Here is a 21,353-nt window from a genome sequence, read left to right as displayed (position 1 = left end):
CAAACTTTACATCATAGAATAGAGGGTGCAAACTTTGCATTTATTTGTGAATCTGGTGGTGGCATTTGTTAGCTTTGTATGTGTGTTTATAAAACTTTTATATGTGCAATAAAACTTCTCATGACTGAATAATGTGATCAGAGGATGCTCCAGATATGGGAATATTCTGTCTAGGAGAAAATATATACAAAATTTGTAAGCTAAAATAAGATGTATACTATTCTGTATAGAGAAAATATATTTTTCCTGTTTATTTATTTACTTTTCTATGTATTGTTTCCTCATAATCTACTGACTGTGATTGTTTAGTGATCAAAAGTGCCATCTAACTTTAGATTGTAGGTAATTCTTTTTTGCAAACTTTTAAAAGTATTTTCTTGTTTTTCTATTTATTATCTATATTTATTTCATACCTGCATTGAATTGTATAATATTTATTGGAATATTCCTAGAAGTCTAAAATAATAAAACTAATAAAGCCCTACAGACCTATCCATTTTTTTTATAATATAGTGACATTAAGTAATATGTTATACACAATTCCATTTTTACTATATCACAGAAGGAAAAATAATGAAAAATTAATTTTTTTCATTTCTTCATCTGTTTGGTTATAAGAGAATCATAATCAATATCTAGATACAAAACATTTAGAATGTAAGGTTTTATTTTGTGTGTCTGTCATTAGCTTTTATCTACATGTTACCGATATCTTGGTTTTACACTTAGTATGCAAGGTCTATTACCTATTTACTTCCCCAAGAGTCCAGTAACTTTAAAAAATTGTGTCCTTCCTTCACATGATTTGATTTCAGTTCACAGTATTCATTACAGAAGAAAATACAATTCTCTTTCTTTCATATTTTTTCATTTTCAATGAAGTGAATGCTTTTCCTTAGTTTTTCAATCGTTTTGTAACACTTTTTCAAAGTAGTTTTATACTTAATTATTTTCTTAGACTTTCTTCTCAAGGACTTTCATTTTCTATAACACACTCAATGGGTATTTCATTTTTCTTAGCTATCTGATGTACTAGAATCATTAATAGTTGAATAATCTGGGCCATCATCTGTGTCTACACTAATTTTAGAATTTGTTGATGTAGAATCTTTTTCAATATCTGATATATTTAGGAAGATTATATGTTTGCATTGACTAAAAAACAAATTATAGTAACATGCCTTATAACAACATACATTATGCCTAGTAACATGCATTATATAACAATAGTATAGTATAATAATGGCATATAAAATAAACATTACAAAGAATACAGCTGCAGACACAATTTAAGAAAAACATTTTTTTTATAAAAAAAATTTGGCAGGTGTCAAACAGGCGCCTGCTGTAGCCTGGTATTGTTGTCTTTCAGATCCATCAGTGTTGGAACCATCCACCTGTTTAATGTTTTCTATAAGTTTGTTTACCTGTCCATTTTCTCTAGGGGATAGTAAATTAAAACAGCCTGGAAAAGAGAAGCAGTACAAACAAATTAATAGAAAAATTAAGGAAACCCTACTGCAATTTAAAAATTCACTGATACCACCACATGGTTTAGTTTTTAAAAAAACATTTTTATTAGTGGGGTTTCATTGTCTTTATTTCATGGTTTTTTCATATCTGAAAATTAATATATTGTGATGTTATATTTAAAACCTTCATTGTCATTTAATGTAGACAACGCTTTGATAGTACAATATTCTACTAATAGGATCACTCATCCAAAGGAGTACTAATGAAATTATAGAATAACTACTTAACTTTTAATTCATTTGGCATTTAAAAGTGTCATTTGGATTGTATTTTAAAAAATAAAATCGAAGGTGCATATTAAAAGTGCTTACCAAGTCCATTTTGAAGGTTTTCTTTGTTAGAATCTGTCAGTTGAACAATCTATGTGCATAATACTAATACTTTCTAGTTTACCAGCAAGCATCAAATCATTATCACTATATTTTTAGAAAAAAATCATAAAAATAATGATAGTGATGTAATAAAAATTGTGAGTAACAATAATAATTAAAATACAACAGTTGATCAGTTCATATATTTTTTTTAAGGGAGCCTTCTGGACAACAACCATTCCCCAGTATAGACATTCCATTTCTTTGAGTTTCATAATATCAATAAGATCCAAATAGTGATTAGTCTTAAAATTTATCATGTCTTGTTTACAAACAATTTTAGCTTCCACTTTAGAATGCTTCATTTTTATTATCACAAAATTAGATGGCAAGAAAGAATTCTGGTTAAAAGGATGTGATATGATTAAATATTTAGGATACAAATATGCTCCTCATGCTCTTCAAAATAATGTATCCACAAAATAGCAACCCACTTGGTGTGAGCTAAAGGACAGAAGAAATTCTTCTGTCGAGATGCTGTTCTGTTATCACATTGTTTAGCTGTTATTGCGTAAGATGTTATTGTGAAACTCGATGCAGCAAACTGATGCACATGTTGATGTTGCATCAAATTAATTGTTGAGGTGAAGTGGCATTCTCTTGGTGCTAATGATGTTGTTTAAGGAGTGCTTTGAAACTAATTCAAGATCATAATCCAGAAGCGCATGTGTTATATCATAATGGTTATATACCAAATGGTATCAGTGTATTGAATTATGTCAAAGATATGCAGGAGTCATACATTTCATAAGAGGCTAAATTCAACATTATTAAGTTGTTGAATAAAATGAATACTGACAGTTTAGTTAAGATTGTTCAAAGCATTTTTGTATAAATTTCTAAAGCAAAAATAAGTGTAATTTGTTGATTATTGTTATTTTTGAGATTAAATAATAATTCTTTACAAACCCAAGCTCTATGTTAGTTAACTCATTAATATTAGAAAAGATCTAAATTGTATTGCTACCTGCTCTTCTAGTGACAGGAAATGTGACATTGATGTTTACTTGAAGTGATCTGACAGTGCGCATCACTTAATAAAGGCAAAGACACTTCTGAAAAACTTTATTTTATAACTCCACTTTCCCAGATATAGTGTCATTACCTTCAGTGTACTAGTAAAAAACAGATTTGTTAAATATAAAAACTGGTTATGTTGTATGTCGTTGAGATACAGAAACTTATAAGAAATAATGGGGAGCTGTTACCAGAAGATTATTTATGTAATACTCTTGTTACCCTTACAGGTATAGAATTTAAATAAATTTTCCTGTAGGCCTACTTATAATGTAACAAATGAAAGATAATGAACAAACCTGTTTCAGGTACAACTAAACATCGTCATTATTTCTATCTTCTTTTATAGTATACCTTTGGTCTGAGACAAGCTTCATCATTATTTAACAATGGCAGAACATCATGTATGCCAAATTAGAACAAAAAATTACCACATTATCCTTAGAATTATATCTTAATCCATTTTACAATAATTATGAAAAATATTTTTCTAGTGACTGCAAAACATGTGTTCAGTGAGGGTGTGTTGTAGAGGACTATTACATTGGTTTACAGACTGTGTGTGTTAATGGAATAAAATTTTCCTGCCATTAACAGTGTCATTTTGCAAACAGTTTTATATTACTCATATTATGCGTAACATCTGTAATTTTAGGAAAATAAGGTTCCATTTTCATTCTAAATTGACATAAAGAAAACACAATTATATGATAAACATAGTTACTGTTTTAATAATGCCATTAAATTTAAAATAGATAGCTTTACTCTATCTTAAACAGAGAGTTTAGAATTTAATGGGTAGTTTTTATTCTAAATCAACACAACCACAAGTAAGAAATTTAAGTAGCCTAAAAGGTAAGTTAAGCTTCTTTTTTTTTATACGAAATTGACATATCCTTTAAAGTTTTGAATAAAAGATAATTATTGACAATTACCAATGAAAGAAAATCTATTTTCATTTATGAAGAAGAAAGACATAAGATGAACACAGATGATTTCCTTGAAACCTCTTCACAAAATAAGATCGTAACAAGAAATATGATGTTGCATAAAATTTCATTATCTGTGAAAATTGTATTATCAGTCGCAAAACAAAAAGTGATGTTCTTCGACAAATTTTCTGCACATACAACCAGTTACAGCAACACTTGGTTAACAACTGATGTTCTTAAAAAAAAAAAGCAGTAATGATAACTGGGACTCCCAAACGATAAAACTGTCTAATGGAAATCTAATGTACTGACATTTTTGATGTCACCAAAAAATTTGCAGCAATTACAATATTTCTCTATAACTAATAAAAAATATGAAATTTTTAAGTTGTGACATTCTTCCACCACCGGATAAAATATTTTTTACATAAACCTAGTAATTTGAAATAAATATGTATTAAAAGAACATTTACTGTTCTTAAAAAAAAAAAAAATTAAAATTTAATACAGTAAACTGTTTCTGTAGATTCAGACCATGCATTTCAAATAATGATTACACACAAGCTGCCTGTACAGTAATGGCCAGTTAACTTTCATTCATCTGCCAATAAACTGGAAAGAGTGAAGTAAATTCTAATTGGATAGTGTTTTGTTGTTCCCAGTTACATTAAATTTTTTTGTATTTAAACAGAAATTTTAGTATTGTTTAGATCAATTTCAGTTTATGCATTATTTTTCAGAAATGAACTAGTTATAAATAAATAGATGCACTGATTTTGTCCTATAAAAAAATGTCCTTTGTCCTTCATGTCCTTTGTTCTATAAAAAAATATTCATAACTTGTTGCCCATTATGGCAGTTTTTGAAGTATTAAGCTAACTATGATTGTATTTTTTCAGATAATTATGTACCAGATTTTGGAGGAGTTCCTTCATACATTCTACAGTTGGCTCGAGCTGTTAACTGGGGAAATGAAAAACAGTGTTTTCAGATGTTCTGCCGAGAAACAGCCAAGTTTTATAGTACAGTTTCATCTTCGTCTATGGTTTGTATTTATTAATATTATATCATTGGTGTGATCAAACTATGTAATGGAATTAACTTATGACTTACACCATATTCAGTTACTTCTTTGTGACACAGTGGTTTTCACAGAATCTCTTTTAATAAAAAGAGATACACTAAAAATGGTTTGGGTATTAAAGCATATACACTATTTAAATTTTTACTGTACATGTATACATGGGTTATCCTACAATTATTATCAAGGAAAAATATGAAGGTAAATACAGTTAAATATGGTAGTTATTATTTAATAATACAATTTTTATTTTTATTTATTATAATCTTGACTGTAAAAAAAGAATCTTATAGTGTTTGGTAAGGGTTTAAGTACAAACTTGAATTCCTAATCATGAAGAATTAGAAATAAAAAAATAGTTTGGTTGGCTAGGTTAGGCCTGAATTTTTTTTTAGGTTTTAGTCTGCAAAATCATTCTAAAAACAGCATTGATGAATTTATAATTACTAGTTTATTAATTATTAATTTATCCCATATGTTATATTTGTATCCTTCTATACCTAATTTCAAACAAATACTACAAAATGAGCCACTAGTTCAACAGTTAATTTTCTTTGCAAATGCAGTTATTTACAACAAAAAAAAACAAACAAGTATTACATACACAGTATGTGACTAAAAGTAAAAAATGTTATATAATGGTATATGTGACTTCTTTTTGAAATTATATGTTTTTTAAAACTAAATTTTTATAACATAAATAGATTTTAGGAATGGTTGCTTTATAATTACTATAAAGTATATATATATTACAATTTCCTTTTTTATTATTTTGCGGGTAGTTTTTTAATTAACATGATTTGTAGATAGTTATTATAGTTATTTTATTTTGTATATCTGTTATTTAATAAGTATTTACTAATAATTTTATTCTAGGAAGGAGAAGATGTCGCAAATGAAGACTGGCCATGGGTTATTGAACACGTTCTTTATTCTACTCTCAGATCATGCTTTGTGCCTCCTAAACATTTTGCCGAAGATAATACTGTGTTACAGATAGCTTCATTACCTGACTTATATAAAGTTTTTGAAAGATGTTGAGTTTAGAACAATTTTTTAATAAATATTTTGTTATAGAAGTCTGTATAAAAAAAAAATTGAAATAAACTTAAAATGTTCAGTAAAAAATGGTTTTAAAATGATTTGTATACATTGTTTCTGTATCAACACAACATGTGATGGCTTTTGAGAGCTAATATAGTACAGAAAAAAATCCTTAAGTAACAAGAAAATTCCTTATTAGGTAAGCAAAAATAACAAAAAAGTCTTAAGGATTCCAATAGTCTCTTACAGTTAGCACAGGCCAGAGTCTCGGTCCTATGCGAACAATCATCGCGCTTGTGGCTTTCCTCACCAGAATGGGCACACACCAGGGCAAACTTACAAAATTTAGCCCTGTGACCAAATCTGCAGCTCTTGAAACATCCTTGGACATCCACGTACTCTTTTACACGGCAAGACTCTTAATCGATAAACAGTCTGCCTGTGGACGTAAATTTCTGAGAGTAGAACCCACTTCAAAGACTCCGTGATATTTCTGGGTGTTACACCTACCCGTTTTAAAGACCAGCCTGCAGTCCTGCCAGAAGGCGGCTTCGTCCAAATCAGTGTTCTCTCTAATGAGGGGCAAGACATCCTGATCAGTAAGAGTACGATCAATATCACAAGACTATAATGCAGGGTCTACGCATTCTCTTCAGGTCTATTTTTACGCTTAATCGCAGTGGAATCTCTAATTGTCTGAATGGTCTCTATATCATCCGCTACTACATCTAATCCCTTGGTCTCTTTGATGTTTCTGATTTTAAGACCCTTCCGGTCACTCCGAAGAACAACCTGGAGGTCTTTCTTCAGCTGACTGCTGGACACAGCCGAGCCCTCCGCTCTGCTGACCAACACAATCTCAGGTTTCTTGGACTGGCTGGTTTCACATCTGCCCCTAACCACCTCAGCATACCTACACGACTGCATCGGGGCCAAGGCTGGTAACTGAACTGCATTTACTTCCTTAGGCTTTGAGGCAAGATTTTCAAAACCCTCCACAAGAGCTGTGAAAGCCGCTTGGAAGAATTCTAGACGAGGCAATAATCTCCCCTTGGTAGCTGCATTGGTACTCTTGGGGTTTGCTAGATAGAAAAGCAAGCCATCTAGTTTCGCCAAAACATCATGGGCCAATGGGGTAGAGCTGCCTGGCCTGCCCTCGGCTTGTGAAAACTCTTCAATGAGTGGGCTCATACCCTCCCGTGTATTCACCCCTACATCCACTTCTGAACCATCATTGTCAGAATTAGTGTTTCAGGAGGTCGAAGGAAAAAGCTCCGGCCCCCTCCTCCGGCTAGGCTTCTTATTTACCTTTCTAAAATCGGTCATGCTCAGAGATTCCCTGACCTAACAATATATGAACAAAATGCTCACTGTATTCCTTCTATCCACAGGTATTGGGCACAAGCCTGCAAGTGTGAAGACTACCCGCAGCTAGCCACAGGCAGCTGGAGATCTTCTGTACTCTCCTGTCACTCTTTGCACCTCTTCGCTGCTACTGGATCAAATGCGTAAAATCAACACACAGTTACAGATTACAGCCCCCGCTCTAAAAGAGCGCGAGCAGGACTAAGAGTAGCAAAGGGGCCCTTTGCTTGTAACAGGAACTTGTGACCAGGAGTCGTTGCCACCCCTTTCGCCGTGATGAGAAGGGTGCTCGAACAAATTGTGTGCCAAAATACTCTGAATCCCCGTAAAATGGAGATGAATCATCTAGACCAGGGGTCGGCAAACTTTTCAGCCAAAGGGCCAAATATAATAAATACAAAATTGAAATTAATTCAAAGAGCCATTTTTCTAAAATGTAAACTTTGCTTCTGTAAAGACATTCTTATGGAAATAATCTGGGTAATACGTACATTCTCTAGCTTTTTTGCTAAAAAGTTTATATTTTTCCAACGGTACATTAATACGTCGATGCCGGAGTGGTTTGTAAGATTTATATAGGGCGGAATTTAAAAAAAAAATCTAAATAGGAAATTATCTGAAAATCGGGAATATAAACAAGTTAAGTGTCCAGTAAAATGGCTTTTACTCCATATATACTCATAAAAATAAGTAGCATGGCTCATAATTCTATAATAAAGCTTATTAAAAATATTGTAATATTGTTAATCGACTTTATAGTAAAAATTTATGTTGCACTATTTTTACCTGGGGTCAAAAAATAATTCTTTATTTTTGATCAAAACTGCATACCACCGGTGGTACATTCCGGCATTAACGTGCTAAATAAAACTGATACCATATAGATATTATGAAAAGATAATATTTATTTAAAAAATTCCGAAAGGCGCTATTTGTAAAATTCGAATTCTCCTCTAATGTGAATGATGTCCTTACATTCCCTTTGAAAGTAAGGTTAAGTCGAGTTTGTATGATGTTTTAACTTTAGACACGATTCTACGTTCTCATCAATAAGCCTATTTCTTAATTTACTTTTGATAAAGTTCATGCTTGAAAATGATTGTTCGCATAAATATGTAGATCCAAACAAGGAAAGAACGCCAAACCCCAGTTTCTTCATTGATCATATGAGTCGGGAATGCTTTTCCAGGTGTTAAAAATCAACATTTCTTCTCTCTCCAGATCTTTTAAGGCAGAAAGCTTGTGCTGTAAACTTAGTTCACATTTATTTTTCTCCAATAGCTGCAGGTCGGCACACAGCCGTTGGAATTTAGAACTCCATGTTTCTTTATTTTTAAGATCCAGTAACTGCATCTCAAACCGTCCAATATCAATGTTAAAGGGGGAGAAGTTTATTTCAGATACCGCTGTATTCTGAGGTTTTATAACAAACGATAACGTCACTTTGTTGTTTCTAAAATCCTTGAACCTATTGAGAAAGGCTTCTTTCATATTTAACAATATTGTTTTAAAATAACAGGTGTCAATATTAACCTTCTTTTCTTGACAATAACCTGATAGGTATGGTAATTGATATAAGGTTTCTCTTTCAAAATCTTCTGCAAAGAGCGATAATTTATCTTCAAATAAAATTACTTCTAACATCGAAAAGAACATGTTTCCTTTTCCTTGTAATTTATGATTAAGATGGGCAGTAACATCCACCATGAAATAAAATTTTTGGATCCATAGTTCATTAGTAAGCTCTGCGTAGTTTATATTCTTCTCAAAGAGAAACGTCTGTATTTCGGTAAACAGAGAAGAAAAACATTTTAAAACATTTCCTCGAGATAACCACCGGACCTTGTTGTGTAGCAGAAGATCCGCATATTCACTCTCTAACTCAATTAAAAATTCTTTAAATTGGTGATGGTGAAGAGCTTTAGCTACCATAGAGTTGATAATATTAATCACCAATTCCATCACCTTGCAAAGATCTTCAGGAAACATCTGTGAACATAGTGCTTCTTGATGAATGATATAATGGTAGGAAAGTATCTCGTGATTAATTTTTTCCTTCATAACAGTTAAAATGCTGTTTATTGATCCCATCATACTATTCGCTCCATCCGTTGAAATTGAGACAATTTTTTCAAATTGTATCTGATGCTTTTCAAAGCACTCAGTCATGACATTTGCTATATCAAGTCCTCACGTTCGTCCTTTGAGTGGCAATAATCCCAAAAGTTCCTCTTTGGGTCCCGAAGTGGAGATATATCGTACAAAAAGGGAAACTTGTGCAGTGTCATTTATATCACAAGATTCATCAACTGCTATTGATAAGCTTGTGACTGTTTTGAGGTCTTCGATTTGTTGGCTTGTAGTGTTCGCAGACATTTTTACTGTTCTGTCTTTCACTGTTTTAGTGGACAAAGGTATCTCGAATTTTTTTCATTATGTCCTCCTTATTCTTAAAATCTCTAAATAACTCCTTAGAGGCACTTAGAAACAACTCTTGATATATTCCTCATCCATGTATGGATTCCCCCTCTGAGCTATCTCCCGACTAATTACGAAACTTGCCAGATTGGCATTGTTAGAAGATTGAACCCAGTTATTAAAACTAAAAGATGATCTTTCATTTCCCCTTTGGAGCTCCTCAACCGTCTTCCTTTCATCACCAACCAGGTATTTAATGCTAAATATTTCGTACTTAGTTGTAAAGTGTCTCTAAATTTGACCTTTTGTTATGTTTGAGTTTTGGACATATGCAAAGTTTTCAGTCCACTCCTCTTTCAATTCACGGTTTTTATCTTCAGTTTTTCCTTGCTTTTTCTTAGTATTTATTATGGGGTCTAGAAAATTTGCATTTTAAGTAAAAATAAACACAAAATTACATCAAAACTAAAAAAAAATAGTTAAAACCCCATACAATATAAAGATAACAATATTAACTGTATTAAATATATCCATAGCATAAGTAAACTATATATATATATATATATATATATATATATAATTTTGTGAATCTAAAATATAATATTTTTTACTTCACTTGAAAGATCTCCCCTGTTATAAGTTAATTACAGGAATGTGAAACTGCAGGCAGAACGTTGATTGAACTAGTTTGCACAACTCACACAGGAAGCGCAAGCACGGCCTTCTTAAATCGAATAAAGATAAAACAATGTCTCTAGAAAAAATTGTACAAATGCTACATTTTAATTGTCAAGGGATTGATTCCAGCAAAAAAATTGAAACAAATAGTTGAAATACAATTCAGTATGCGTAAATTGAAAGATACAATGAACATACCATCAAGAGTGACTAACTGTGTTAATATTTATTTTTTAATCAAGCCTCTTTTCAAAAGACTTAATTTTCAAATGGTTTACATTTCACTTTTAAGATAGGTTTCTAAATAATTTTTTTCTAGTCTGCTCCAAAAATTTTGTGAAAGAGCCACAAAAATGTAGTCAAAGAGCCACACGTGGCTCGCGAGCCACGGTTTGCCGACCCCTGGTCTAGACAATAAGGGCGCAAAACCATTGTAACAGTTCTCTGAGAGCAAGATTGTGTTTGAGAAGATCCTAGGTAGACTAGACAGGATTCATAGGTTAAACCACGCAAGACTGACTCTATTAGTCATTCAATTGTTGCAGGTGCATTTGGTTTGCTTGGTATTTCTCCCGCCAAGCTATTAGGTCATCCCAAAGCATAAGATCGAATGTCTGTGCCATAAACGGCTACTGAGCCTTAAAACAGTAAAGCGACCAGTCCTAAATAGCTCTGGAGCTAATCTAATTGCGTGAGATAACTAAGTGCCACACACCACTCGCTTTGTGTCCCACCGCTCACATGTCATATATTACTAAAAAAAAAAAAAAAATGGGTAGGCACAGTCCGTCAACTAATAAAATATATATGACACTCAATAAATTAATTTACATCAAGACAGCAATTCGCTGCCACGCCTAGGTCGCTGAATGTCAGCAACTACCTGTCCACCACATTGTGGCCGGCCATCACTCTTGGGTAGCTTCCCACAGCAGCACGGTAGGAGTCTTTTTTTCCGAAAAACTACCGATGCCGATTGAACAACGCAACTGCATCAAGGAACACCCACACGGTCTGACAATGAGGCTCTCACCACATTGACTCGCCGTTTATGAGTGGCCAATTTTCCCCTTGACCTCCAGGGTGGCCTGAGTTCTGGCCTCCCCCCAAGAGCTGGGCAATCGAATATCATGCGTTCGTTCGACTGGACCTCCTCGCAGACGTACAGCTCATCAGCTGCCAGGCGGAACCGTAACAAATATCGGTTCAAGTTCGCGTGGTTGGAGAGCACCTGGACACCCGTTGCCCTTAAAAACAAAGGTGAGGACCATTCCCCAAGTCATGTATAAATCTATACAAGGACCTTCCCTTAGTTGTGGCGTGCCATGTATCTATCGCGAGGTTGTAAAGCCTCCTACGCAGGCGGGAGATGAGCAACTGTTCGAAATTTAGATTCGATGCATTGAGATCACCGTTCCGCTCCGGTACAGGTGCGGCTGGAAACCGCGGCCTCAAATACCTCGGCCAACCTGCCTCTTCGCAACTTCCACATGGCTGCCCAAAACTTTCACCACTAAATCGACTGGGAGAGCCTTCTCCAGTACGATGATAGCCTCTTAAGAGGTTGTTTTAAAAACACCAGTGCACACAATTAAGGCTCTGCGCTGGGCATTCCTTAAATTTTGAAGAAGTGTTCTATTCATATTCAACCTATGCGCCCAAACGGGCGCCGCATAAAGGATCATGCTTTCAAAGAAACCTCGGTACACCATGTACATTTGACGGCCCGACAACCCATAATCTTTCCGAACAATCCTCCTAAGTTTTTGCATTACTGAGACGGCGTCCGCCGCTACTTGCTTAATGTGGTTGCTAAACAGCAACTTCTCATCAAACAAAACACCTAGGTACTTATGAACTCTAACTCGGCTGATTACACAGCCTTTATACTTAATGTGGGGGTTCCGACTGTACGAAAATTCGTCTGCACACTTGAGAAACATATTGGTAAATTTTAGAGCGAGTGTGGACTGTAGATGATGTTGATAATAAAAAAAAAAATAAAAAACAACTCCTTGTTGCATTTGATGAATTGTTGCGTTTAATTTCTCTTTATACATTATTATACTTGAACATTATCAAGAATATAACTAATCTAAGCGTCCATTCAGATTGAAACGAAACGTGACCGCTCTGGTCCTGATTCTAACATTGAATGTTAGTACTGCTTAACTCTCCGGTGAGCGCTAACAACCGTAGATCGCAGCACAGGACGGCTCGACGTGGAACGGAACACGTATACTTCGTCTTGGGTGTAGAAATCATTAAATTTTGAATGTTCATCCAGCCCTCTGCGGTTGACAAAGCCGCCTGCGCTCGATCTTCTAGCTGCCGTCGTGAGTTACCACGAACTAATAGGAGACAGTCAACGGCGAAAGCCTGGGCCGTGACCCCTTCCGGGAATGTCAGTCCCAAAAATCCGTCGAATACCAGGTTCCACAGCATGGGACCCAGAAAGGAGCCTTGCGGGCTTCCCCTGTTGACGGATTTTTCCACAACTAGGTGCGCATCCTTAAACAGAGCCGTGCCATCCGACAAGTAGTCATGAACTACGGCCTGTAGGGCTACGGGAATATTGCGGCCTTCCAACTCATAGGACAGAACTCCAACAAAAGGAAGGAAATGCTGCCTCTATGTCAATAAAGGTTGTCAAAACATATTTACAGTCGGCGCTTTCCACTTCGGCAAGAGAATGTAAGATGCAATCCTTGGTGCCAACCCCTTTCATGAAACCATACTGGCCTCGATTTAGAAAACAGTTCATATCGATGCTTTCCCAGAGCCGTTCCACAACCAACCTTTCCAGCAACTTACCGATAATCGGTAAGAGGCTGATGGGTCGATAACTACTGATCTTACTAGGATCCTTTCCTGATTTTAAGAGCACCCTCACCAAAGCCACCTTCCAGCAAGCCGGAAAGCAGCCCCAACTAAGGCACCCCCAGAACAGCCTGCCAAGCGGCTCTCTTATGACAGGCAGCAGATTGAAAATATTCGGGTCAAGTTGATCAATCCCCGGTGCCTTTCTCAGTGTCATTCGAGAAACTACTCGGTCTATATCTACGGGATCCACAGCCCGCACGCCAGGGAGTGGTGTCTCACCCGCCCTGACGCCGACTTCTGCTTCACCCTCCGGAGCATCTGGAACTAAAGTATCCAGGAATGCCTGGTAAGTCGCCACAGATGTTAAAGTGTGGTCTCGACCACCAAACCCGCATCGAACACTGGACAGCACGTACAATGGCTTTGGCCGGTAACATGACTTCGCGAGCTGCCAGAGGCTGTGCTGAAACTCGCGCATGGGGTCTTGCCAAAACGTGAGTTTGGCTTCTTGATGGCATGAACATACTCGTTACGGGCGCGCCGGTAGATCCGCAGACGCTAAGCGCGCACGTCGGGGCGACGCTGGTATCTATTCCTAGCGGATCTAACTCTTGTGCGCAGCACACCGCCAGACAGAGATGGGAGACATCTAATGGTTTATACTGCCGTGATAGAGAGGATGCGGAACACGCATTTTTAATATGTCCAAGATGAGCTACAGAGCGGTCGTTGAAGGAGTGGCCTCCCTGAAGGATGTCATGGAACATATGTTGGCCTTGTATGAGAAATGGAACATTTGTGCTGGACTCTCCTGGAAGCTTGTAGAAGAGGTGAGATAATTGGGTAGTGCTCGGGCGGAGAGGTACGGTGGAAGGTCAGCCTTCGGGGGTGGGCAGCGAGGGTCCAACTGGATCGCCGCTGCTGGGTGCCTCCGGGGGGCGCTGGAAGCTGCTGCTTGACGTCTACACTGGTGAGTCCGTGGACACGTGCGGTGATCATGTAATACCCCTTGGGTGGTTTTATCGCCGCGTTGTGTGAGGGGGAGGGTTTTTAGTCGATAAATTTAATCAAATTATTATTATTAGTTAATCAAATAAAACTAAATAGAAATGAAACGGTAGGGGACAGAATAGATCAAACATATTTATTTATTATTAGTTAACATAAACACGCACACTAAAATTAATTTAAATATCGCGCCAGTGTGGCAGTATCTAGCGGCGGAACTTACATAGAACAATTTCGCATAGTCCAACCGGGAATTAGTGCTGCCGCGCGAGCTAAAGCACCAATATCCCGCCTTACCGGGTGAACCAGTTCAAAACTTTCACAGCTACTTTTTTAGACTTTAATTATTATTCATTTATTTAATTCTACCGCTTACCTGTGATGTCACATCATAGCACACGACTACCACAGCTGCTGCACTACCAACCTTTGAAATATTGGAATAATTAATCAAAATAAATAATTAATATTTAAAGCGTAAAATAGTAATTACTTTTGCAACGCTTGGAATTACAAGTTTCCCAGTCCATGAGGACGAGGGAAATGGGAATTTTCCACAGGGAAAAGGGAGCTTCCAAAGGCGGCTGCTGAATTTCAAATTTCCCGGTCCAAGCACCTTGAGGAAAACTGGAATTTCCCACAGTGAAAAAGGGAATTTTCAAGATGGCTGCCAAATTTCAAACTTCCCGGTCCAAGATGACGGTCGTCGAGCGACCGAAATACTGCAACGGGATTGATCGTTGGCGCAGTATCGCTATTTTCGTTCTTATAAGGTAGCACACACTTTTATCGGTTACGGGACGCCGAAATCAATAGGCACCTTCTTTTCGGGTCAGCGAAATCTGTCAACGACGCTCTTACTCAGGCTCTACAATTGGAGGCAGCTCGTATGCTGTCTCGCCACACGCCTCGCCTTTGAGTAATCAGCGTTAGGTGCCGACAATTTGCTTCCACCTCCCAGTGGTGGCCGCATCAAACTTCTCCTGCCACCGATCAAGCATCCTGCTCCTGGCACCCGAGACCTCCACACCCCGATATCTATCTATCCGCTCCTTCGCCAGCATATCAATCTGAGCCATACCGGATATCACAAGGACGGCCTCAAGCGGCACCGATCGGTATGCCATGGCTACACGCAGCACAAATCTAAATACTAGGAGACACTTGTGAATTAAAGTCAGCTCTTTTAGGCTGTTTTGAGAGTAATGAATGACATACAGCGGAATATATTAAAGAAGAATTGACAAGACTTGCGACTAATTGAGAAATAAATGAAAGAATATTTCTTTGTATAACAGATAATGAATAAGCAATATGAAAGCCGCAATACGATTAACTCAATGGGGACATTTTCCTTGTATTGCTCACACCTAGAATTTAATAGTTCGAGCCAGTTTGTATCCAATTAAGAATATTACTCAGAAAGTAAAAATTATTGCGAAACATTTGCATAGAAGTCGTCTAACCACCAACAAATTGATCCCCATGCAGGAATAACTGAGATCCGGAATAAAACCACTAAAATTTAAAACAATAACTTAGAAATAAATGTTATAACTCGTTGGGATCGTGCGGTAGATGTGTTAGAAAGGATTTTAAATCTGCAAGAACCAGTAGAAGCAGCACTTTGTTTATTACACAATCCCGTCGAAAATCTATCAGAAGATGAAGGGCGTATAATTCTAGAAATTATAAAGATTTTTAAACGTTTCAAATTATTAACAGAAGAAATGTCGTCTGAAAATGAAATCACAATATCAAAAGTTTTGGCAACCACTGATAGCGTATTAAAAATAATGACTAATTTGCGTAGCGTCTTAACAATGAATTGTCAAAACCCTTACTTGAAAAATTAATTTCAGAATTCAATAACAGATTTAAAAAATTGATCGCGACACATATTGTCGAAAGCGGCTCTTTTGAATCCTAGATTCAAAAGGCAAGCGTTTAGTGATGCGTCTTTATATGAATATGCCACACTCTATTAAAGCTGACTTAGAAAAAAACGTCACCGAAACCAATGATGCTGGAAGACCAGAGGGAAGAGCTAAATCATTCAGATGCGATAGATGAAGATTCCATCTGGATGGAATTCGACATAAGGATAACGAGAAATTCCTCTGTGTACACAATTACTCCTAGTATCATATCGATGAGGCAATATGTTGAAGAAAGGCTACTCAATAGGTAAGAAGATCCATTTCGTTGGTGGCGTGCATGGTCGAGTTTATACCCGGAACTCGCTAATTTAGACAAAAAAAAAAATTGGCTACATCAGTGCCAACGGAAAGTTTTCTTCAAATCACGACAAATATTGGTTACATTTCCACACCACTCAGGAGGTAGTAACCATGGTGCGTTAAGAATTTTTTTTATTAACGAGTGAAATCTCTCCCCAAGAGGCATAATATAAAACATTCTTATTATTTTTTTTACATTTTTTAAAATCTTTTTTTATTTAATATCGTCAACAGCGGGTTCTTTAAATATAAATTCACAACGGTTGCCGAGAAAGCCATGATACTCAATACCTCCTTCCACGACGATTCGAGGTCTGATGCAACTTTCATATACCTTTATGTTAACACAGTGGCAATGGTGGTGGTTACCCCCACCACTTTTGATGATCTTACTTCAAATTTGTCATAATCATCATCATCATTCCATTTAAAGCTTTATTTCATTCATTTATCAGTTATTGCTTCTTTATCAAATCCACATTACATTTCCTAAACGCACATGCTCATTTCCCACATTACATAACCTTTTTCACAATTCCCGAAACGGGGTGCATGCAACGATAGTATAATGAATAATGAGACAGTAGGCAGTCGTATTGGCTGATATATTGTTTTTGGTTTCAAAATCAAGTCTACAGCTGCCGTTTTACATGTTCTGCATGGAACAATCGATCACAATCAACAGTACATTAGTTCTGAATTTTGTTAAATTGTAAGGGACACTTATCTTCTGGCTTGTTGTAATAACAGGCGCGAAAGCTGGCAAATATTTCATACATCATATTCACATCACCTTGTAAGTTGTACGGATAGTATTGTGAATTCAAATACAAACATACGTTTACCAACTGACACATATCGAAATAAGTCATGGTCTTTGTAGCTTTCTCTTTTCTATCGATCTGTAGTCCGAATATCACATATCTTGGTTTTTCCGTTTACAAACAAGTTTCTATCGTCCAAGAATATATGTCTGTTTGCAGTAGAGTCGGATACTCGTGGATCTGCCATGTTCGCTTGCCAACGGTCTATCTCGTTCTACTACTTTTAGCAATTGAATCGCATGTATCGTGAACATATGGAATTTTCCATGCCACCTTTGTAACCTTCAACTTGAAAATGGGTGCATCTTTTGTGGAAACGAGCGTGTTTACATCGCTGGAAGATCTAAGCAAAATCAATCATTGTTTCACATTCGATATTATGTATTTATAGTCTTCTGCAAATCCCATCAGTATACGCAATGGCATATAGAAGTAAAATTTTCCAGGTTTTTCATCTAAAGCAAACTTATCTGACACATTAAACTACCAAACGAAATTTTCAAAAATATTTTCTTCACTTTTACTCAATGACAGAATACATTTTATTGTTGTAGTAATTTCTATCTTTTGAACACGACACATTTCTGTTCAATTTGTTTCATATCTCCTCAAAGAGAAACGGAACCGCGTTGTTCATCAATGTTGATTCCACCGTCTTCTTACCACCAGCTTTAGTAGTCAATGTTCCTTCGACCATCAAAAAACATTTTTACGGTAACGTGTACACTTCCTGTTGGTGAATCGGTATCCGAATTTCATCATTGTTGTTATAAGTCGACGAAGTGTACGGTAGATGGGTGTGGTATTCAAACTGAGTGATTGTGTTATCATAGGAAACACTTTCACCAATGTCCAACATATCCATCGCAGCTGGTATTACGATTCCCTGTAAAATTGAACTTACAAAGGAAAAACACGTTCTGCCATGTTAAGTTCTGTTGTTCAAACGTCGACTGGTCGGGTTGCAAACTGTACTGCTACTGCTATTGTGTATTAACCCCATCTTCCAGTTTACGTCTTAAATGTAACCTTACGGTTATGGTCTCTCCACGAAGATTTATCAACTTTCCGTTCTAATCGCTAAACTTTAAAGTCATTTCGTTTATACTTTTTCTATTAACCAGTAAGTATATTATATTCTTTGGTGATTCGATTATTTTGTAACCGGGCGGTTCGCTAAGCGTAAATTCATGCAACACGTGACCTTCTGATCTGTTCGTATAGGAGCCTCATATAAGATTACTTTCGACACGTACGATGTTCACGTTGTTAATGACGACCGATTTCGATGTCGTGTGCTACATGATAGGTGCTAGACACATCTTTTCAAAACATACAGCGATGCCAAACTCCCGACGTTAGGTCAATCATGACGGTACATTTAACTTCTCATTTTAGCTTATTGTTTGTTATTTGGACACATAAATAAGGTTATTTCGTGTATTTCTTTTAATTCATCACTTAAATTGTTAGCGATATCGTCCGCTTTGTACGATCCGATCGGTAGTGTTAGCTTTATCTTGTCCTTTTTAATTGGCAAAACGGTAAACGAGTTATTGATCTCTTCTTCGACGTTCAGTATCGAATTGAGTGTGATTAGGTTTATCATTGCCAATTCCTACTGACCATTGGTTAGATCTAAACCTCGGAAGAATGTAGGGTGTAATAATGAAGTATTTCCACTTACACAGAACATGATGTTTACAGGTATGCTGACGAACCACGACTGAGGAATTGAAGACACAAATGTCCTCAAATAATCGTGTTTGTACGCTGCTTGGGTTGATAATTGTAATTTATAATCGAGTCGGATGGAAAATGACGCATCTGTTCATTCGGTGGACCCAAATTACCGAAACTATGAAAATAGTCTACTAACTATCCTCGTTTTCGAAAACATACTCAGTGAGTTTCATGACCAGTACTGCGATCTAGATTCACTATCACCGACTCATTAGTTAGTATTCGGTTTGTCGGGTAATGCATCCAACATAAAGACTCGTCGAAAATTGACTATCTTTAGTTTTTTCCCTTACAATGCGAGTTCGATACTCGATAGCGGACGTACTGGTATTCCCTTTATCGGAGACGACGTTGACGACGGTTTATTATTCTTTCCATCAATCCTCTACCCAGTCGAAGGGTAGGTTTTAAGGTATAATCCTTTCCCCCCAGTCTTTGTTTTCCTTTTCATCACCTCTAAAAGATTCATTATATTCTTCCTCATTGTACGTCATCTTCTACCACCACATCCACCATTGAATTTCGCTTTGAGTTTCATCGCGTTTGTAACAGCCAATGCAGTAGCCTTTTCCGCGATACTTGAGCCCACTGGTTTTAACCCGTTCCCAAGCGCGTTCGACTAATTCACAGTCAGCGACGGCTCTGTTTGCGTTATAACTGTGTATAGCGTGTGCAGTATCGAATACTTTACAAGCGGCGTTCAACTTGTTTATACTCCGATCGCCTCTCTTTAAGCGTTTTCTTAAATTCGTTTCCGGTCCTCAGAACTGACACCCTGGAATATTTAATTCGACCAGCAATAGATCAAGCCTTTATTTATCAGCTACTTTTTTTGGCACCTTGGAATGCTTTTTCCGATATAAGATCCTACAGTTTCGGTGGTAAAACTTGTTAACAGTTCACGACTACGTTTACGACTGACGATCCGTTTCGTCCTCCTCACCCTAGACATGTTGGACTGAGACTGAACTGTTTATGATTATTCACTGCCGTACTTAATTATTTTCTAATTTATGGATGTATCTCGCATAAGGGCGTCTGCGAGGCAATTATACTATATGCAGCGCCTGTTTGGGCGGATAGGCTAAAATTTAAAAGCTATCGGATATTTTGTTACGGGCTCAACGCCTTTTATTGCTAACGGTAACGGGTGGTTACCGTACAATTTCACGGGAGGCGATCTTGGTGATTGTAGGCGTGAAACCGATAGACTTGATTGCGTTTCAGAGGCAACAGCGTTATGTTACTAAGAAGTCAGGTGAATTGACTTCGGAAAAAATAAAGGAGATAGAACAGCACGGTGTCGCCGTGTGGCAGGCCAGATGGGGTGAGACAGAGTGTAGGCGATAACCCGTTCCCAAGCGGGTTAATGTTGTTGATTTGCGGGACGCCTCTTGGGTACACCCGAACAAGTATGTAAAGCAATTTCTTTCTGGGCATGGCGCTTTTCGGGACAGACTTCAGAAATTCGGCCTGGGGGACTCTGGTATGTGTCCGCAATAAGATTGTTGGACGATGGTTATCATGTGATATATAAATGTGCTAGGCATGACTTAATGTGCACGGGGACCATTTGTCGGCTTGATATTATCGGGTCGACACTTGATCTCCGTGTTAATTGGAAAAACCGGGCCGAATGGTTGATCGTAGAAAGTTCTATTACATATTTGGAAAAAGAAAGGATCGCTGAAGGGGTGTGATGTTCCGCTTGGACTTTCCTTTTTGTGTTTATGTTTGGTTTTATTGTTATATTGTTTTATGATTGTTGAACTGTTATTGTTTTTATTTGATTATAGATTTGTTTGTTTTTCGTTAGTTATATTTTATATTACTGTTATGTTACATTATTTATTATTATTATTGTTATGTTTCGTTAGTTTAATGTGTTGCGTTTTATGATTCATTGTGTCGAACTCATTTTTAGCTTTCGGGTAGGGAGAGTTCAATTTTTTCGTTCTTAGAAAGTCATTCAGTCTTGTTTGAGACTTGGCTAGATGTGTTTTGTTTAGAGTTCATGTTAGTTAGTAGTACACCGATGGGAATGTCGCTTGTGGCATTCTGGCTGAGGCTTGATTGAAAGATGTCATTGCCGAGGTATTGAAGATGACCTCCGGCAAAGCTCGTAAGGGGCTAGGGACGGAGAGGGTGGCCTGGCGACCGAAACTGTCACATGGAGGGTGTCTTCTTCTATGAAGTCAGGATGATGTAAATAATTAACATCGACATAAGATTCTCTGGCAAGATGAATCGGTCTCTTCGGCTCACCAGCGTTACTT

At 36.8% G+C, this 21,353-nt stretch overlaps 2 protein-coding genes across 3 annotated transcripts in view; one reads left to right on the top strand and one right to left on the bottom strand.

Annotated features, from left to right (window-relative positions):
* Mlh1 (DNA mismatch repair ATPase Mlh1) overlaps positions 1-6,062 on the top strand; it is a 70,874-nt gene extending 64,812 nt beyond the window's left edge. For both annotated transcript variants that reach the window (XM_075363344.1, XM_075363345.1), the window contains exons 12-13: positions 4,753-4,898; positions 5,811-6,062. In XM_075363344.1, the coding sequence (XP_075219459.1) occupies positions 4,753-4,898; positions 5,811-5,975 (311 nt within the window). In that variant the 3' untranslated portion in view covers positions 5,976-6,062. The remainder of the gene's footprint in view (positions 1-4,752; positions 4,899-5,810) is intronic.
* A 2,436-nt stretch (positions 6,063-8,498) lies between these two features.
* On the bottom strand, positions 8,499-9,512 carry LOC142322643 (general transcription factor II-I repeat domain-containing protein 2-like). Its single transcript, XM_075361723.1, has one exon. It carries the CDS (start codon positions 9,510-9,512, stop codon positions 8,499-8,501), a length of 1,014 nt encoding a protein of 337 aa, XP_075217838.1.
* Between the last annotated feature and the right edge of the window lie 11,841 nt (positions 9,513-21,353).

Source organism: Lycorma delicatula, chromosome 4 (genome assembly GCF_047948215.1).
Source record: "Lycorma delicatula isolate Av1 chromosome 4, ASM4794821v1, whole genome shotgun sequence".
Taxonomy (NCBI): Eukaryota; Metazoa; Arthropoda; class Insecta; order Hemiptera; family Fulgoridae; genus Lycorma; species Lycorma delicatula.
This window is presented reverse-complemented; position numbering and strand designations above follow the sequence as displayed.